We start from the raw sequence: 17,565 nt of genomic DNA, 5'->3' as shown, positions 1-17,565 counted from the left end.
ACTCCTCCTCCCTGACCCTGAAATCAACTAAATTTAACATTTAAAAAATCTTTTTAAGGTTTGGGAGTAAGAGGAAAAAAACCCTGCCCATCCCACGTGTTTCAAATATCTTCTGTGTTCTGAGGATGAACAGGAACCCATTTTCATATGTGTAGAACTTGAAAAAATTCAGATTCAGATGTATTTGAAAGATGCCTTCTGGTTTCCACAATTTCAGTGCAGCCTTTTCTAGCTTCTTCTGTGTTCTCTATTTGCCTTGGTAAACTATCTCCATACGTCCAATCAAGTGAATCATCCCTGGCCATGGAGAACCCCTGGTAATGATGTCTCATTATGTAAATCAGATGCTGAATAAGATAAATTCATTTTGAGAAGCTGTAAAAAATGTTAAAATGTGCAGTTTATGAGTAAATAGATAATACTTTAGCATTTTAAATGAAACCATTCATTTTACGAGTGATTAGGAAGTACTTCATTTCTTGAAGGAATCTGCTAGAGGCAAATTAATATTTTAATGTGTGTGTTTACCTGTTGTTCATTTGTTTTATGGCAAAGCCAAAACCCTCATCACCTAATACTGAAATGCACGAGCTGAAAATAGATTATATTTCAAACTTGGATGATTCACTAGTAAAACTATGTGGAGAATCAGGAGAAATGCAACTATTTACTGAGACTTAAACACTTTAGTTATGTGTACATAACTTTTTCAGCTCTGCACAGTTGAGCTGAAGTCATAAAATCAACATGCTGAACTGTTTATTGGGATCAAGTCAGCTCTGCTGCTCTCTCTCTGATGGTCTCACTTGTAACTGAACACTTCCATGAATAAAAAGAATAAGATCATCTTTGTTTTCTCCATATAGACAACTTCAAAAAATGTTTAGTCTGCAATGCAATTTCTTTCTTCTTCCTTGTCCTTCCCTTCATTTCAGCATGATGATCCCTGGAAATGCTGCAGGGGTGGCCAAGCAGTTCCTGCGTTGTGTGTTCCATCAGCTGGCTCCCAATGGCATCTTTCCCCAGCTTTTCCAGAGCAATATTAAAGGTTGTGTGCAGTACCTGAATGCCTTTATCACCCCTTCAGTTACCTCTGCGTGGACAGTCAGTGTAAAAATGTAATTTGAATTTCAGATGGAAGTTTTTTACGGACCTTGGCCACGTCTCTTATGGACTTCAGTGAGCTGAGTTCCATCGCTGCTCTGAGCCAGCTGTTAGAGGTATGTTGGCAACCAGCTCTGTTAATGGTGGTAGTTTTATTAGCATTATCAGGCATATTGGATCATTTCTCCTCATCCATTAAGAGTTCAAACTTTTGTCAGCAAAAGCAGTGTGATTTTTTTGTTTTGTCCCCCCTGGAAGCAGAATTAGGCTGGCCTCACCAATTTCCTTCTGGGTTTTGGTCTAACTGATAGCTTGCTTTTTTTCTTGCCTTGGACTAGCTCCTGGAGCTGTCCTGCACACTGGCAGTGTGGGCCATGCCTTCTCCAAGCACTAGTTCTGTTTTTCAGGAACATTTCTGCTCGTGCATCTCAGCTCACCCGCTCCCCTGTATCAGATGACAAGTTTCTCAAGATGACAAGTGGTCCAAAGATTTATAGCCTGCCTTTCCCTGACTGCCTTCTGTGCTCTCAGCTTGTTTCTCCTGTAGTTTTTATCCATCCACCAGCAGGAGTCACTTGCATGGGCTCTGCTGTTCCATGAATATGATGGTTGCTTCATACAGTGACTTTGGGATCACGTTAAAACTGTTTGTCTTTCCAGGCCTGACCCTAAGGCCAAAAAGTATGCATGGTCTGCTGAACATTAGTCAACAAGTTTGTTTAAAACTGTCCAAAGGAAAACATTGACAATCCACTGGTGAAGACAAGTTCTGCTTTTCTAACTGCCAAGCCAGCCTAAGCAGGTTATGAATTAGGACCCTGCTTTGGCTCAAAATCTTTTGGTCGATAATTTAGAAACTGAATTAGACTTAACTGTCACATACAGAGTTCAAATTCCCTGCTCACCATTTTCTCATCAGCATTATAAAAGTGGTGAATAGTATTTGGTCTGAACAAATTAACCTCGGCAATTCGAACTACTGGTTAATGGGCCATTTCTGCACGTGTACGTTTGTTTACAGTTCTTGTTTTGTTTCCCAGGGTTTAAACAACAAAAAGAATTTACCAGCAGGGGGTGCAATGCTTCGCTGTTTGGAAAACATCGCTACTTTCATGGAAGCCTTGCCGATGGATTCTCCCAGCAACCTCTGGACCACAATCAGTAATCAGTTTCAGACCTTCCTTACTAAACTCCCTTGTGTTTTGCCACTTAAGGTATGATACATGCACACCTGAAATGAGCTATATGGTCAGGATGTATCAAAACAGTGGGAAAGCTGTGGATGAGAAATCAGGGTGCATTGTCAGTTATTTTCCTAATAATTCAACTAATGTTCCCAGAGGACTGAATTTACTGTATCTCTGTAATTATATTTTCCATGGGTAACAGTAACAATTTTGACCAGAGTACTCTTCACCTCTGTTGGCTTGTTTGCTCTACACTTTCTGTGCCCTTTCTTTGTCAGATCAGAATACTGCATTTGAGAGAAACAGCATTTGGCAGTAAAAATCCATCTAGTTTTAACAAAACTCTCAAGAGGAGCAGCACCACCTAATTAATTTGCTGAAAGTACACAATAGTCAGACAGGCACAGAGAACTGAGACTACTGGGAATTGAGCCTAGCCCATTTGGCTGACCAGATTGTAGCTCTGGCTGTAATCAGAATATAGTTATAGAAACTGAGGCTAGAAGCTTTGCTCTCTGAGCATTCAGAGGACATGCAAAGGGATCTTATCTCCTGCTGTGTTCATTTCCAGATGTCTTTTTAGTAAACAAAGTAAAAACTTCTGAGTCTTTCTGGTTAACATGGTGTTCTGACACCCTTATTCTGACTTTATTTCCTATGGTGTGAGCCAGCCCATGGTAATTTCTTCTTTGCAAGACAGTGTTGCTCACTATGGGCTGAGGGATCCAAAATCTAATTTTGTGGCTTATAACATTGTCTTTTAAATTGAGTGTCACCACCAAATTGCATGAATGATATTAAATTCCTTGACACTGTTCTGTAATAGTCAGATCTTGAAACCTGTTTAGGTAAATTGAGGCACTGTCCTGCAGCACTGACTAAACCAAACAGGCAATAACCATTCCTTTTGCATACTAGCCATCCTGATCTGTTGCATCTTGTCTAATTGAAATAAATAAAAATAAATTGATTGTATCTTGATAGCTCCAACTACATATCTGCCATTCAGAGAACATATAGATGTAGTGTTTACTCTGGTCACCCGTTCATTAATGAGAGGTGTTGTTAGTCATACAAATAAAACAGTTGCTTCATTCTCAACTTGCCATCTCCCATTCCTTCCTCTGGGATCATAAATGACTCTGCTGTTACAGTTGTTTGCAGCAGGGCAAGACAATGAATAGACCCTGAAAAGTCCCATTGACTGCTGTGATCTATGTGAACTATGCAGAAGAAAAATAAATTACACTGTCAGGAACAATTTTAGAGGGGCCTCTGGAGCAGCTATTGCCAGGGCACATTCTGGTGTTACAGGGTGTGAGTTACAGCCCCATCTTGGTGTGTGTCATAGCCCAGGGCAACCACAGAAATACAGTGTGAGGTAGATGGTGCAAAACCTCCCCCTCCTGCTAACCCATTCTTCCGGCCCCCACCCCAACCCCCCAGTCCATTTTTATTACAGCAGAAATATATTTGTAGGACATTTTTGTCATAAAAGGGGTAAAGTTAACTTTTCCAAACTAGCCCTATAGTGAAATTTTCTCATCTGAAGGCCAGTGCTGTGGTAATTTACTACTGAAGGGGTATGATGGTGTGTTCCAGAATAAGCCAGTTTAAGCAATGTAAGTAAAGATCAATCACCAGGGATCATGCCTCAGATTTCCTATAACTCATTCATAGCTGCCACCAGTAAAAGCAAGACATGCACAGAAATGGACTAACTCTGGTTTTTTTTCTCTTTTCCCTTTCCTTTTCTGCCTTTAAATACATTCCCAGTGTTCTTTAGATTCTAGTTTAAGAATCATGATTTGCTTGTTGAAGATACCTACCACTAGTGCCACTAGGGTAAGTTCCAAGAAGACAAAACTCTGTAGCCTGCACTATTCTAAGACTGTGTTCTTATTGCCTAGCTAGGCAAGTATCATATATAAGCATAAAATTGTGCAGTCTGATACTTTGGGAGGATGATAGGAGCTTTGGAATCTAGGTTACAGTAAAGTGTGGGTGGGATTACATTGCTGAGAGGGTGTGAATGTATATCTTCTTAAAGATTTCATGGGGTGTTTTTTTTCCCTTCCTCTTTTTTTTTTTCTTAAAAAATAAAAGGGAAAAAAGATATTAATGGTCTTCCTTAGAAGTTCTGAAGTACAATTCCACTGAGGTCAGTGAGGTTTTCCTGTATAAACACTACAGAATCTCTTCTATCTCATAAGCACTGTGTCAGAGGTGAAACTATTTTCTAATTTTGTGCTTCTAATTTCTCATACAAGCATAAGGCAAATGCTAGATAGAATAGCCTTTTGCCTGAAGCAGTATAAATCCCAGCAAGATAGCCTCTGAGCTAAAAATAAGGCTGTTCCATTCAGGCGTTTCAGAGTTGGAATGCTTTTTGTTTTGCTGAGCAACCAGCTATTGATTTCTCTAAATCATGTCATTGCAGAGTCTTCTGGAGCCTTTTTCAAAATTACTGAGCTTTGTCATTCAGAATGCTGTCTTCACTCTGGCCTACCTGGTGGAACTGTGTGGTTTGTGCTACCGAGCCTTCACTAAGGTAACACTGAGACTGTATCTGAAAATAGGACAGACAAAGTCCCAGTTCACTCAAGTAGGATAGTTGTAAGTAAAGATTAAATCAGCGTCAAGTTTCAGATGTCCACAGTTTTAATGTAGTTTGGCTAATGAAGTGGTGGTCATGACTCAGTGCCTTTTAATAAAGCTTTGTTTCACATTTCCAATATAGACACAGATAAAGGGAACCTACTGAAAACGTTGGCTAGGGAAGTATTCTGGTGTGACTTCCTGACTTTGAATGTTTTTTTTCTTCTCTTGTAAGGATGGTATCTGCTATTCTTTTATGACTTTAAATGTCTGTACAGTTACATCTTCCTCAGTGCACAAGTTCAGCCACATACCTTGTGCAGTAAAAAGTTAAATATTCCTGGTAGTGCCTTTTGAGAGCCCAGCTGTGAGGAGGCAACAAGTATCTAAGTAAAGCAGAAGATGCTGAGTTAGTAGCTTCCCAGCTTAGATGCTGTTTTGTTTTGCATTAGGTATTTCACTTTGGCGTGCATGGCTGTAAGCTGTATAGACAAGAGAAGAGTATAGGTGCACCTTTAAGACATTTTTAAGATTCCTGGATGAAAGCTATGGTGTACAAATAACAGTTCTTAAGTTCATTTTTGTGAGAGGTTGAATAACAACAAAATCCACAGAACCCAATCAAGCCTTTTAGTAAGGCCCACTATGTTCCATTATGAGGATTGTTTAGGTACTAAGAAAAAACATTGCTTCAGCCACTGAGTGCACAGTTTTCCATCCTTATATGTTTGTCAAAACAGTAATTAATTGTCAGGAAGTATTTTCTCATGAATAGCTACATGATTTTTCTATACTGGTAACATTCAATTGGAGCACACGTTGCTGCAGTTTATAAGACTTAAAATATCACTGGAAAGTGAAGATAAAATGATAAAAGCAGTGACACCCTTACAGAAAACCCACACCATAAAAGAATAAGAAAAAGCTTTTACAGGTGTAATGGTTTGAAGTATTTAATAGAAACTAACAGTATGTTTGATTACAGCAAGCAGATACTACCTTTTTGTGTCATTTGAAAAATGAAATGAAAGCAAAATATTCATAATACAGAAGATACTGACCAGATTTTGGAAGAAATTTGAGTTAGATCTTTCATTAAGGCTTTGGGCAAGACAAATTGAGAAAAATGTTATGCCCAACAGTGAGGGTTTTTTTCATTGAAACAGAAGAAAATCCCCATTTAAAACTGAAGCAAAGACATTCCTCTTGCATTTGCGGCCTGATAAGACTATTTCATGCATGCCTGCCACAGCAAATTGTGAAATACAGGAAATGTTTCACTCCCTTCATGCTCTATCCACAGTTTTGGTTATTTCCAGAAAATTTTATTAAAACCAGGTTATTAAAAAAACCCCATGTTTTTCTTGGTGCTTCCTGGTTCAGTGTTCTATTAATATACCAAGTACTTAATTGCACACAGGATGCTTGGAACATAGTGCTGGGTAAAATTTCCTTCTTGATTTAGTTTAATGCAACCTGGTGACCCAGAATTCATGCATTCAGTTTATAGCCACAAACTGCTTAATTTAGTGGAACTCCACACTACATTATCTTTGTTATTTCTGATTGCTTACCATAGTCTTGCATTAGAGATATCAAATTAATGACTGCTGTTAGAAAAAAACACTTCAGTTGTGATGGCTGCATTGTTTGTAACAGAATACCACATAGAAGGGAATTCCAGAAGCAATATATATTTTGTGAACATTGTAATTATTCAGATTTAATTGCTTGTTTTGCAACTGTGAATGTGCTGGCTGGAACAAAACCCCAACTTTGAGCTAAGATGTGGAGGATTTTTGCATTTTGTAAGATGAAGCCACTCTGACATACACTTTAGTGTTGCACAACCAACCACTTCAATATTTTTTTTATCTCCAAGATTTTCCTAATACCCTCTGGCAGGAGTATCTTGGTTTCTCTTGTCTTGGAGCTTGAAGACACATCAATCTGATATTTCCTTGTCTGGGTTTCTGTTCCAGGTCAGCAGTTTGTTTTTTTCTGTTCCTTTGGAACATTCATTTGAAAGTAGCATCTCTTTTGTGGATTGTAATCTTATCTTCAGCTTTCCTTTCAAGTGTCTTAAGGTCCTAAATGAATACTTCTTGGCTGTCTTATCTCTTACTGCTGCAGAAGCTTGAGTCTAAACTTACTCTTTTGCTAATGTTCTGTTGACCCTTATAAAGTAAATGCAGAATGTCACTGAAATGGACACAACATGATTTTGATATTGAATTTTTAAAAGGAATTTTCAATGTTTGTAATTACTGTAGTAGCAAAAGTGATAAAATACTTTTGCTTTCTAGTATTTTACTTGGAGGGTAGCATTACCACTCCATTAAAGACCCAGATTTACTATTCTCATTCCTGAGTTTATGCCCTGAGATACTGCTAGAAACAAACTTCAATAGTTTCACATTCTACATACAGACTTATGTCAAGTCACAGTTTGAAGGTTGAAAGGCATTTTTTATAGAGATGCATAGACATTTGAGAGGGTTAATTTGACTGAAGAGAGGCTAAAGGGGTTGGATTCTTGATTCTTTCATACCAAGTTTACACATGTGACTCCTCTGGGCTTTATTCTCATGGAACTAATGCCATTTTCAGCACTGTGGCAGAATATAAAGGTCTTAAAGTATGTATAAACTGTGTTTATACATATTTATCACCAGCAGAATGACAGGAATGAGTAGACTTTGATAAGAAGGATACTTTGGGCTATTGACTTCAGTGTCATCACTCCTGATTTACAGTGCAGGAAGGAAGAGGTCAGATGTCAAAAAACATTTGACTTGATTTTGCTTCATCTGCAGTGCATGCACTTAAACATTGAAAGTTAAGACTGTGAGATAAGGAACTACTTTGAAATTGGGGTAGCTCACCCTTGTATTATCCTTAGAGCCAAGGAAAGCTAGGGTTGAAGCCTAAGCTTCCTTCCCAGTGTTCTGACAAAGCAATTTCTTATGGCTCAATTACACCCTCTGGAGCATAGGTGTTAGTGTGTAACCAGCTGAATTCTTTTGAAAGAATTTTGCCTCACTCCTTTTCCAGTGTGTGCAGGCTACTGTGCTGGGTCACTGCTAGGAAGGTCTCACCAGTCTGTTGGGGGATGTAACCCAAAAGTTGATGTCAGCTGTCTGAGCATGGGACTGCAGTGTTATGTATGTGTCTCCAGACTGTGAGGGCATGAGCTGGTGGGCAGGGTCGCTCTCTGGTGAATTCTAGCAAGTAATCAGGGTCTGTTTGCACCGTTCTGGTTTCTCATCCCCAATCAGAGTGTAATGGAATCTGAGGAAGTTCAAATAGCGTAAAAACAACAATCAAACAGTGGGGAGAGTCCCACATACAGAGCAACTAAACTAGGGCTTTTCAGTCTGAAAAAGCAACAACTGATGGGAATGTGAGAGGTCTGTAAGGTCACAAGTGACTCAGACAAGGATGGGTAATTTCATGCCTTGCCAGTACAAGAACAAGAACATATTAAATTTATAGGAAAGAGTGTCAAAGCAAGTAAAGTGGTTATTCAACAAAGTGTGACTCTTACTGTGTAACAGGTACCAAGTACTGTGGTAGCTAAAAATTGGTGTGGGTCTAAGATGTTAATGGACACATGTGGAAGACAAATCCACTGAGCATTATGAATTATACAGAAACCATGTAGCTCAGAAGTTCCCTGAGCTAAAAACAGTTGGTGGCTAGGAGAGTAGTAGTAGGAATTACACATGCTTGCCTTGTTTTTATTCTGTCTTTTGCATCTGCTTATGTCCTTGTGAGAGAGAAGTTATTTGGGACACTTGTTCTGGTCTGACCTCTTTTGGATGTTCTTATACTGTATTATTTGTATCAGAGCACCATTCATACATGTAGGATGTGTGAATTTTGAGTACTTGTCCCCTCAAGTAATGATTTCATAATACTCTCTCACTTCCAGCTATTCATCTCCTCCAACTCCTTCCCTTTTAGCTGCATTTGCTACTGTGTGCAGCTGGAGGTGGCCTTCATACTGACCCTCACAAAGTTAACCTCCTGAGACTTGTCTGAGAAAGAGGAAAACATTATTATCCCATTTTACAGATGTCACAGAGGAACTGAGGTCCTCAATGAGTAAAATGTTCCACACATTTAACTTTAGTGAGCACACAAGTGCATGAGACTTACAAGATGGAAGATATCAGACTAAATCTTAAGCCCACTTTGGATATGTTCTCTTTATAAAATGACATTATTTGATCTCTAATGATCATTTGAAAGAGAGCTCGCTGTAAGTCTTCCCACTGATTGAAATTTTTGAGTTACTCTGGTCAGTAGCAGGTTATAGATTTGTTCCATATTTTTACTTTATCATCTAAAGCCAGAGAATGTCAAAGTAAGATGAATACCAGGCTCATCTTTTGTCCCTCCTTGCTGTCTCAGCTCTACAACTCTATTCTTAGGCTTTTGTGTCCTAATCTCCATTGGCTGATTTTCCCCTATGTTTTAAAATGTTTCTGTTGTAGCAGCTGTGTAAGTGGAAAAGTACTGCTAGTCTAAAGAAGGAAAATAGATGTCCAAGCTGACTTAGTGCAGGCACCCTTACTTTAAGGGGAACAACAACAGAAAAAGAAATATGGTAAAATGTAGACCATTTCTGACAGGTTTAAAGAAAGAATAATGCTAAATACTACTGCCAGTTGTGTTGTCCTGTACCAATCCTTACTGCTTTCCCCTTTTCCCTTTATGTGGGAAGTGAAAGCTGTGCTGCATGCCTGAGCTTTATAGCTGGTTTATAACTGTTTTTAAAAACCCATCCATATTTCACATGTGAACTGTTACAGTCTTGTGTATCGTGCCTGGTAACGACACCAAAACTGAATCACCCTCATTGATGTCTGTTCATTCACGTCTGTGGTATTACATAAGCCATGAATGATGTCTGCTTTTTTATGTAAGAGAGGAGAAACCAGAACCCTTTTGTAACTTTTTTATTCTCAAACTTAGAGAAAAAGTATATTTATGGTTTACCTGTGAGTGTCACTGAATTTCAGGACATTCCTAATTCTGTGTTTTTCTGTTGTAGGAAAGGGACAAATTCTACTTGACGCGCAGTGTCATATTGGAGTTACTGCAGGCACTCAAGTTAAAGTCACCCTTACCAGACATGAATCTGCTGCTGTTGGTACAGGTACAGGAGATTCTCATGTAATTCTCATACTAATCCTGTCTTGGTCCAAATGTGGAAAGGGAAGCAGGTCCAACATGGTTGCAGAAAGTACCAGCAATGTTAGGGAAGCAAGAAGTTTTTGGATGAAAATCCAGTTATATTTGCAGCCATAGGTGCATACATTTAGACTCCCACACTAAAATTTAAGAAGCTAATTTGGAAATCCACATTTCCCAGGATGATAATGACCTGTGCATCATTGCTGATGTATTGAGCGTCATAGAACAGATCTCAACTTGGAAGGAATCCAGAAGGATTGAGCCCACTGAGCTTCATACTGTGCCCCAGAGAGGCAGCTGCCCCAACTGCTGCCTTGTCTTCACATCACAGCCCCAAAACCAGAGAGCAGTTTGTGTGGGTGCTAGTTTGTCATGGGCCAGAACTCAGTGCCTGTCTATTCAGGCAGTCCCTGAAGGTTACATGGAGCTTCCCAGAAATATTGACAATATTTCTCTTCCTTTCATTCTGTGGATTGCTGAGGTAGGAGTTAAACTAGCTTTTTTCATAGGCAAATCTCAGGAAGTAAGATACAAACTTGTGAAAAAACTTTCTGCCTCTAAAATGCCAAGTGTGGCACTGTTTGGCATCACTAGCCTGTCCTGCAAAAACAATTTACTGAAGTCCATCAGTTTTAATCACAGGTAGTGGGTTTTAATTGTTTACAATGAGCTAACCTGAGGGCACTAGGATAACTGCACTCTGTAAGAGTCAGGCAAGATGTTCATTAAGTAAATCATTCATTCAGTTCCCAGCACCATAGCTCCATTCACTCTTTCCACTTCCATTATAGGTAGGGTCAAAGCTTCATATAGTTTACTATAGGCTTGTTTTCTTTGGAGTACTGGTACATTACTCATAGTAAATAAGTGGTTGCCAGTTGACAGAGAAATAATAACTGACAAGTGAAATTACATAGCAGTTAGGATAACTCTGAAAACAATTATTATGCCATCAGTGTTAGGGGAAGAATAACACTTGGGGATTTTTCTTTCAATGATAAGGTTTATCTTTTAACAAAAAATTTTAATTTAAAAAGCAGAAATTTGCTGCCTTTTTGCCCAGACTCCAGTTTTTGGTCCCATCTTAACAGCCACCAAGAGTCTTTCAGTGATGCAGCTTGATACCATGTGCATTGTTGACTTGAACTGACTTTAGCCACATGACAAAATAAAGCAATGTTTTGCTTTGCTCCATTGTGTAGCTCAGTCCTATGCCTGCCCTGACCCAAAAGGTGACATTTTCACAGTCTAGTCAATCCTCAATTCCTCATTTGAGAATGCAAACATGCCATCTCAGTTTTGGCAGTGGGATTTAACTGGTAAACACTTGTCCTCCACATTTAGTCAATTCCCTGATAGATGCAGTAAGCAAAACTCTCCCTGACATTATCTTTGTCTCAAAGACAAAATGATAATTGCCTGGGTTTTCCTCCTGTACGCTGTATTCACTTTGGGATATATTCATGACTTACACAACAGCACCTAATGTGGATATAAATGTCTTTTATGATGTCTCTCTTTTAGAGGCTGATGAAGTGATTCATATTTCCTGCTATCCAAAGCAGCCAGCTTCTGTTTTGATGCAGTCAGTGGTAAAATAATAGGGGTTGTATTCAGACCACCTGCCATAGATGCCTACTGGAGGCATGATGACTACTTCTCCCATTGACTGTGCAAATTGGCAGCCCTCAGTAGTATGTGGTCTGAATCATTCCACAGCCTCTTGAATTTAAATACCATAGTAACTGCTAAGCCCATTTTAAGCACTGTTGTAATTTAAGAAACCTGCTAGTAAAAACACATATGTATTTGATTATTTAATTTTCTTTGAAGTCATTGATAGAATGTGGTTCACCTCTCTACCACATAAAGCTACTAAGATTAATTCAAATTGTGTGGTTTTGCATCCATAAAGCTGTGGCAGGGTTAACACAGAGCCAAATGGAAATGGGTTCATTTCCAAGCCTGTCATGTCCCCACACAAGATTCTATATAGACAGTGCATGCAGAGTACAGAGATTCAGTCAAAATGCTTGAGATAACAAAAGAGCTATGAGCACTTCAATGATAGATGAGTCGTGGGCTGACTAACAAAGGAATTCCTAGGAATGTACATTTGACACCTACATTCATTCAGATTACATGGTACCATCAGTGTCACTGGTGACAACAGTGCTAACATGAGAGTTAACTTTATCCCACGTTACAAAGAATGGGAATTTTAAGCAGATTGCCCCAATCATTGCATAGGTGTCCTGAATGATACAGGGTACAGAAAGTCTGTCTTCTTCATTTGTCCTAACAAATGAAACCCACCATGCTGCTGTTCTATGGGTTTCCATAGGAACTGCTTCTTCACCCAACATTTTGTTTGCTGGTAGTTTTCTCCCACTCACATTCACCAATATGCATCTTCAGGATTTCCACTGTCTTCAAATTATATTAATGTCTCATCAGGATGTGCTCTTTCAGTCAGGCTCTAAGGTTCAGGGTATCTCATCTGCTTCACTTAGGTGACTCCTATTTTGAGGCAGACCCTCAGCTACAGTCAATCAGTGTGTATCTAGTGGTCCCTGTGAAAATCTGATCTATTGATTACTGAATGGAAGGATTTATTGTTACATATAATACATTTATAAGAATGTATATTTTAAAAACTGATTATAAATGGAGGTATGTTACAGATTTAGTATATAGACACTACAGTTAGTAGACATTCTCATTTAGACATTATTCACAGAATCACAAGGTTGGAAGAGACCTCTGAAGATCATCGAGTCCAACCATTCCCATCCTAAGTTAAACCATACCCCTAAGTACCTCATCTACCCTTTTTTTGAACACATCCAGGGCAGGTGACTCAACCCCCTCCCTGGGCAGCCTGTTCCAGCCCTGACAACTCTTGCAGTAAAAATTTTTTTTCTAATATCCAATCTAAACCTGCTCTGGCACAGCTTGAGGCCATTGCCCCTTGTTCTATCTCCTGTTACCTGGCTGAAGAGACCATCGCCCACCTCTCTACACCCTCCCTTCAGGTAGTTGTAGGTGGTGATAAGGTCTCCCCTCAGCCTCCTCTTCTCCAGGCTAAACATCCCCAGCTCCCTCAGCCGTTCCTCATATGATTTGCCCTCCAGCCCCTTCCCCAGCCTGGTTGCCCTTCTCTGCACTTGCTCCAGGACCTCAATGTCCTTCTGATGGTGGGGAGCCCAGAACTGCACACAGTACTCAAGGTGTGGCCTCACCAATGCCGAGTACAGGGGCACAATTACCTTCCTAGACCTACTGGCCACACTGTTTTTGATATAGGCCAAGATGCCATTGGCCTTCTTGGCTGCCCGGGCACACTGCTGGCAGCTGTATCTCAGCAGACAATACTGGTAAGAAGCATGGCAGTTATTTGGCTATTTCTCATCTTTTTGCAGTGTGGAGGTATATTTCTTTCCTTCTTTCTTTACATATGGCTGATGTTAAAGCTCTTGCCTGTGACACCTCGATGTATTATAGCACTTGTATAGGGAGACAACCTAAATGACAGTAAATTAGACTGAAAATGTAAGAAATTTTTCATCTTGAGTTGGGTTTCCCCATTCTTTTTTGACTACATTGCAACTTGAGGAAGCTCCTTGGAACTGGCAGTCTGATGATGAGAAAGATAAGCTAAACAAGGCCTAATTATTTATTAGAGATGGAATGGGGTTTGTTAGCTGTGTTTTACATATAAATTAATATCTGTTACTTAACTCAAACTCCTCAGTACCAAAGACGTAGAAAGCTTACAGGAGGCCAATAGAGGTTGCTTTGGCTGCTGCTTCTTCTTATTGTTGTTAAAAGAAAACGTTGTCTGAAATAAATGACATTTGTCTTTGGCAAGCGTTTTTGTTGACTTACATAATGAGTGCTGTACAGTGTCTGTAGCAGTGCAATGAACTCACTCAGCCAGGTTCTTCAGGGAATTATGGTCCTTTTTTGAAGCTGATGTAGTACAAGGGAACCCTAATCTAAACACAAATGGTTGGCTAAGAAACCTGTCACACAGAAGACAAGGTATCTGTTGTTTGGCAAACTTAGTGTCAGCATTGCTCTTTCTGAGCAAGGGTGCCTTAGGAGAAAATCTGTTATCCTTTTGCTCAAGTCCATTAATGGCCCTTCTTTTGAAAAGGAAGGGGAGAGTCATGGTTGCTGTTTGAACTAAGACTCAACTGTCTTTCCTGGATTGATACAGACCATAACCCTAAGACTTTCTTTTGCTTCCCATGTAATTATTAGAGCTGTGGTACAGAAGAGCACCAGGCTATCTCTCAACTGAAATATGAGTTAGATTATTTTTTTTTATTTCCATTTGTCTTATTCTGGTGTAAAATAAATTTTAACCAGAAGGGAGTTAACTGGAGCCAGACCTATGCCTGAGGATACCTAATTAGATTAATAATCTAAACTCGGGAATGTCTTTGTGGTATTTATCCCAAAAAACAGGGTCTTTGTAAAGACACAGGCTGAGTAATTTCCAAGTCTTGGTAGGCAGTCCAACTTCACATGAAATATGTCCTTGAAAGGTAAAGCTTGTGGAAGGGTAAGACTAAATTCTAGGTCTGGAAAGGGTATTTGGAAATATTTTCACAAAGAGTGGTCAGTCATTGAGAGTACTGCTAACACACATGCACCACACAACTGTGAAATATATTTTGTAGACCATATCTGTCTCAGTTTGTGATGGTACCGTAGTGTTAATTTTCAAGGAAGAAAATTAACCCTTTGACCTTAGTGTGACAGTTCTTTTCTGTCTGCTTTTTCTTTGAAAGTTACATTGCATCACTATGGACAGAAATTGCTCAATTGCAAATACAGCATTTAGGAACAAGCAAGCTGTCTACAGGGTATTCAATGCATTATTGAAGCTTATAATAATTAAATAATAGTGTTAGCAGGTCTAATGTATGAATGATATGGATGTCAGAAATTTTGGGTCAAGGTAAGCAAAAAAAGTAACATGGAAAACAAAAGCAGAAGAAATGCAAATGGAGATACTCTACTATAAAGGAACAAAAGTAAATGACCTTTTCTCAGAAACAGCTTGTATTTTGTTAATATTTTGGCCTGTGTTGTATAGAAGTTATACCACACCATACCAGTGTGTCTGCAAATTCAAAATTGTTCATATAATTCATAGAATCACTAGGTTGGAAAAGACCTTTGAGATCATTGAGTCCAACCATACCTGTCTGCTATTAAACCATATCCCTAAGCACCTCGTCTACCCATCTTTTAAATACATCCAGGGATGGTGACTTAACCACTCACTGGGCAGCCTGTTCAGGTGCCTGAATTCATCACTGTCGAATTTCAGTGAAAGTGTTGTGGTATTACAGTGAAGAATGTGGCATGCTGCCTCATCATCCTTTATCATGATTTACTCTATAATGAAAGAGGAACATTTGATATATGCAAGGTATGGCAAAAAGATATATTCTTGCTCATAAAGAAAATCTGATTTATTACATAATATTCTTCAAATTGCTCCTGCACAGCATATATGTGTTAATTAAGCACATTAAAGTCAGGGTTTGGGGATTTTTTTTTTCATTAAAATTAGCTCATTTATAATTGAGAGTTAACTAGGTTGTTCATAAAGAGAGAGAGCACTAAAGGCAAATTACCATGAATAAGAGCAAGAAGAGATCTGAACTGATTTTAATAAAGTCATGAATAAATTATTAGTGTCTTCAGGTTCCTCCAAAAATAATTAAAAAATAACTTGTCTTTAATTTCTTCTCTAGTTTGTTTGTGCAGATGCTGGAACAAAACTAGCTGAGTCAACAATCTTGCATAAACAGATGATTGCTTCTATGCCTGGAGTAAGTACTGAACTAAACTACATCTCTTTTTTAAAAGACATTACCTTGTTCAGCTTGTTTTGCTTCATTTTAATGCTCGTTCCTTTTCATTTCTCTTCTGGTTAGCAAGGTGTATTGCAGGCAGAGGTTCAGATGCTTCTTCCTTTTTATTAATGTTGGGAAAGCTCTTGAGATTGCTTAACCTTACTTTCATCTTTAGTCATGAAACTGGCTTCATCTGGAGCCTGCATGTGGGGACCAGAGCAGCTGAATGTTGTGAAACATGGTAGCAGGGAGGAAAGCTACAAGCCGTGGCCTCCGTTCTCACAGGAGATTATCTGGTTGAAGAAGGAGGCTAATGGTATTTTTCTGGTCATGTATAACACATTCATTGATATCCTGCTCATGACTGTAGCTATATTACCAGTACTCATAAGTGCCTAGGCAATGAATATACACCTAGTGAATAAGTGAGGCAGCAGCACAATTGGAGGTCTTGGTCTATGGATAAGGGTTAGCCCAGGTCTACTTCACAAGCTGAGGAAAATTTGTTTGCCTATATGGGTATCTCTGTCAGCTCTAGGGGTGACCTAATAGGATCTTTCCCATCTATCTTCTGAATGTGTGACTTTTATCCTTTTTTTAATGCAAATCTTTATGAAACACCTTTCCTCCCAACAGAATATTTTAGTTTATACTTGCTTTAAATAGATAGACTAATGTTGGTGCTACCAAGTGTGATAGGAAAGTGATCATATCAGAAGGAATCATAGAGAATCAGGCTGCCTGCTGCTTGAAGGAAACAGAATAGATGGGTGGAGAGGAGTTTTTTGGAACTGAGCATTGTTTTCAGAATATGGTATCTTTTGTGTAGCCTGGCAAAATATACTATCTTTTGTAATTCTGTTATTCCATATTTTAGAACCCATGTGGAAACCTTAGTTTGCATAAATTGGATGAAGGGTATGCTGACAGGTCTGCCAGTGACCCTGCTTTCCTGTTTGTTATTCTGTCAAGGGAACTGACAGGCATAGCATTTGAAAATCCACAAGGTGGTATAGTTCAGTAGTGTGTAGATTGATATTAACATACAAAAATGAGAACTGCCCAGGGCAGTTGTTAAAAATAGAGAGGTAGCAGCTTTCCAAATTTCAGCCACTAAAACTCAATTATGGCTTAATAATTTTGTGATCAAAACTCTATGTGGTTCATTTGTAAACTCAGATACAGTAATCTGATCCTGTGCTTCAAAGGGAAGGTAATTAAATAGAGGTCAAAGAAGAGTAGTTTTCCCCTGTAAACTTTACTGCAATGTTTTGCCCTGAGCCTGTGACTTTGGAAACCGTTGTCTTTGGCAACTTAAAAAAAGATACTTGATTTGATAAATTTAATCGGCCTCAAAAATTAAGCACTGCTTTTATTCAGCCCCTGTGAATGAGACATTCATAGTTCCTCTTGAATTCAGTTAGCATTAGCTTCACCTCAGACTGTTAACATGTAACCAGTCTATGTGATACCTGGTGGGTCAGTCATATCACCTGCTGAAAGCTTCTCTCCAGGGTTCTCAGGTCTGTTTGAAGCCTTTATTTAATCTGACAGCTCTGTTGTGTTGACTGTTTTGTGCACCTTGGGCACGTCTTGTA

At 39.0% G+C, this 17,565-nt stretch overlaps 1 protein-coding gene across 3 annotated transcripts in view; it reads left to right on the top strand.

Annotated features, from left to right (window-relative positions):
• The window catches only part of UNC79 (unc-79 homolog, NALCN channel complex subunit), a gene marked incomplete at both ends in the record, with an annotated part of 109,512 nt that overhangs the window by 74,520 nt on the left and 17,427 nt on the right, over positions 1–17,565 (top strand). For all 3 annotated transcript variants that reach the window (XM_084270580.1, XM_084270579.1, XM_084270581.1), the window contains 7 exons: positions 936–1,048; positions 1,135–1,220; positions 2,145–2,318; positions 4,068–4,136; positions 4,732–4,842; positions 9,949–10,053; positions 15,866–15,943. In XM_084270580.1, the coding sequence (XP_084126706.1) occupies positions 936–1,048; positions 1,135–1,220; positions 2,145–2,318; positions 4,068–4,136; positions 4,732–4,842; positions 9,949–10,053; positions 15,866–15,943 (736 nt within the window). The remainder of the gene's footprint in view (positions 1–935; positions 1,049–1,134; positions 1,221–2,144; positions 2,319–4,067; positions 4,137–4,731; positions 4,843–9,948; positions 10,054–15,865; positions 15,944–17,565) is intronic.

This window comes from Gallinula chloropus (genome assembly GCF_964237585.1).
Source record: "Gallinula chloropus genome assembly, chromosome: 14".
NCBI classification, from domain to species: domain Eukaryota; kingdom Metazoa; phylum Chordata; class Aves; order Gruiformes; family Rallidae; genus Gallinula; species Gallinula chloropus.
The sequence above is the reverse complement of the archived record's forward strand: the minus strand, read 5'-3'. Positions and strand labels throughout refer to the sequence as shown.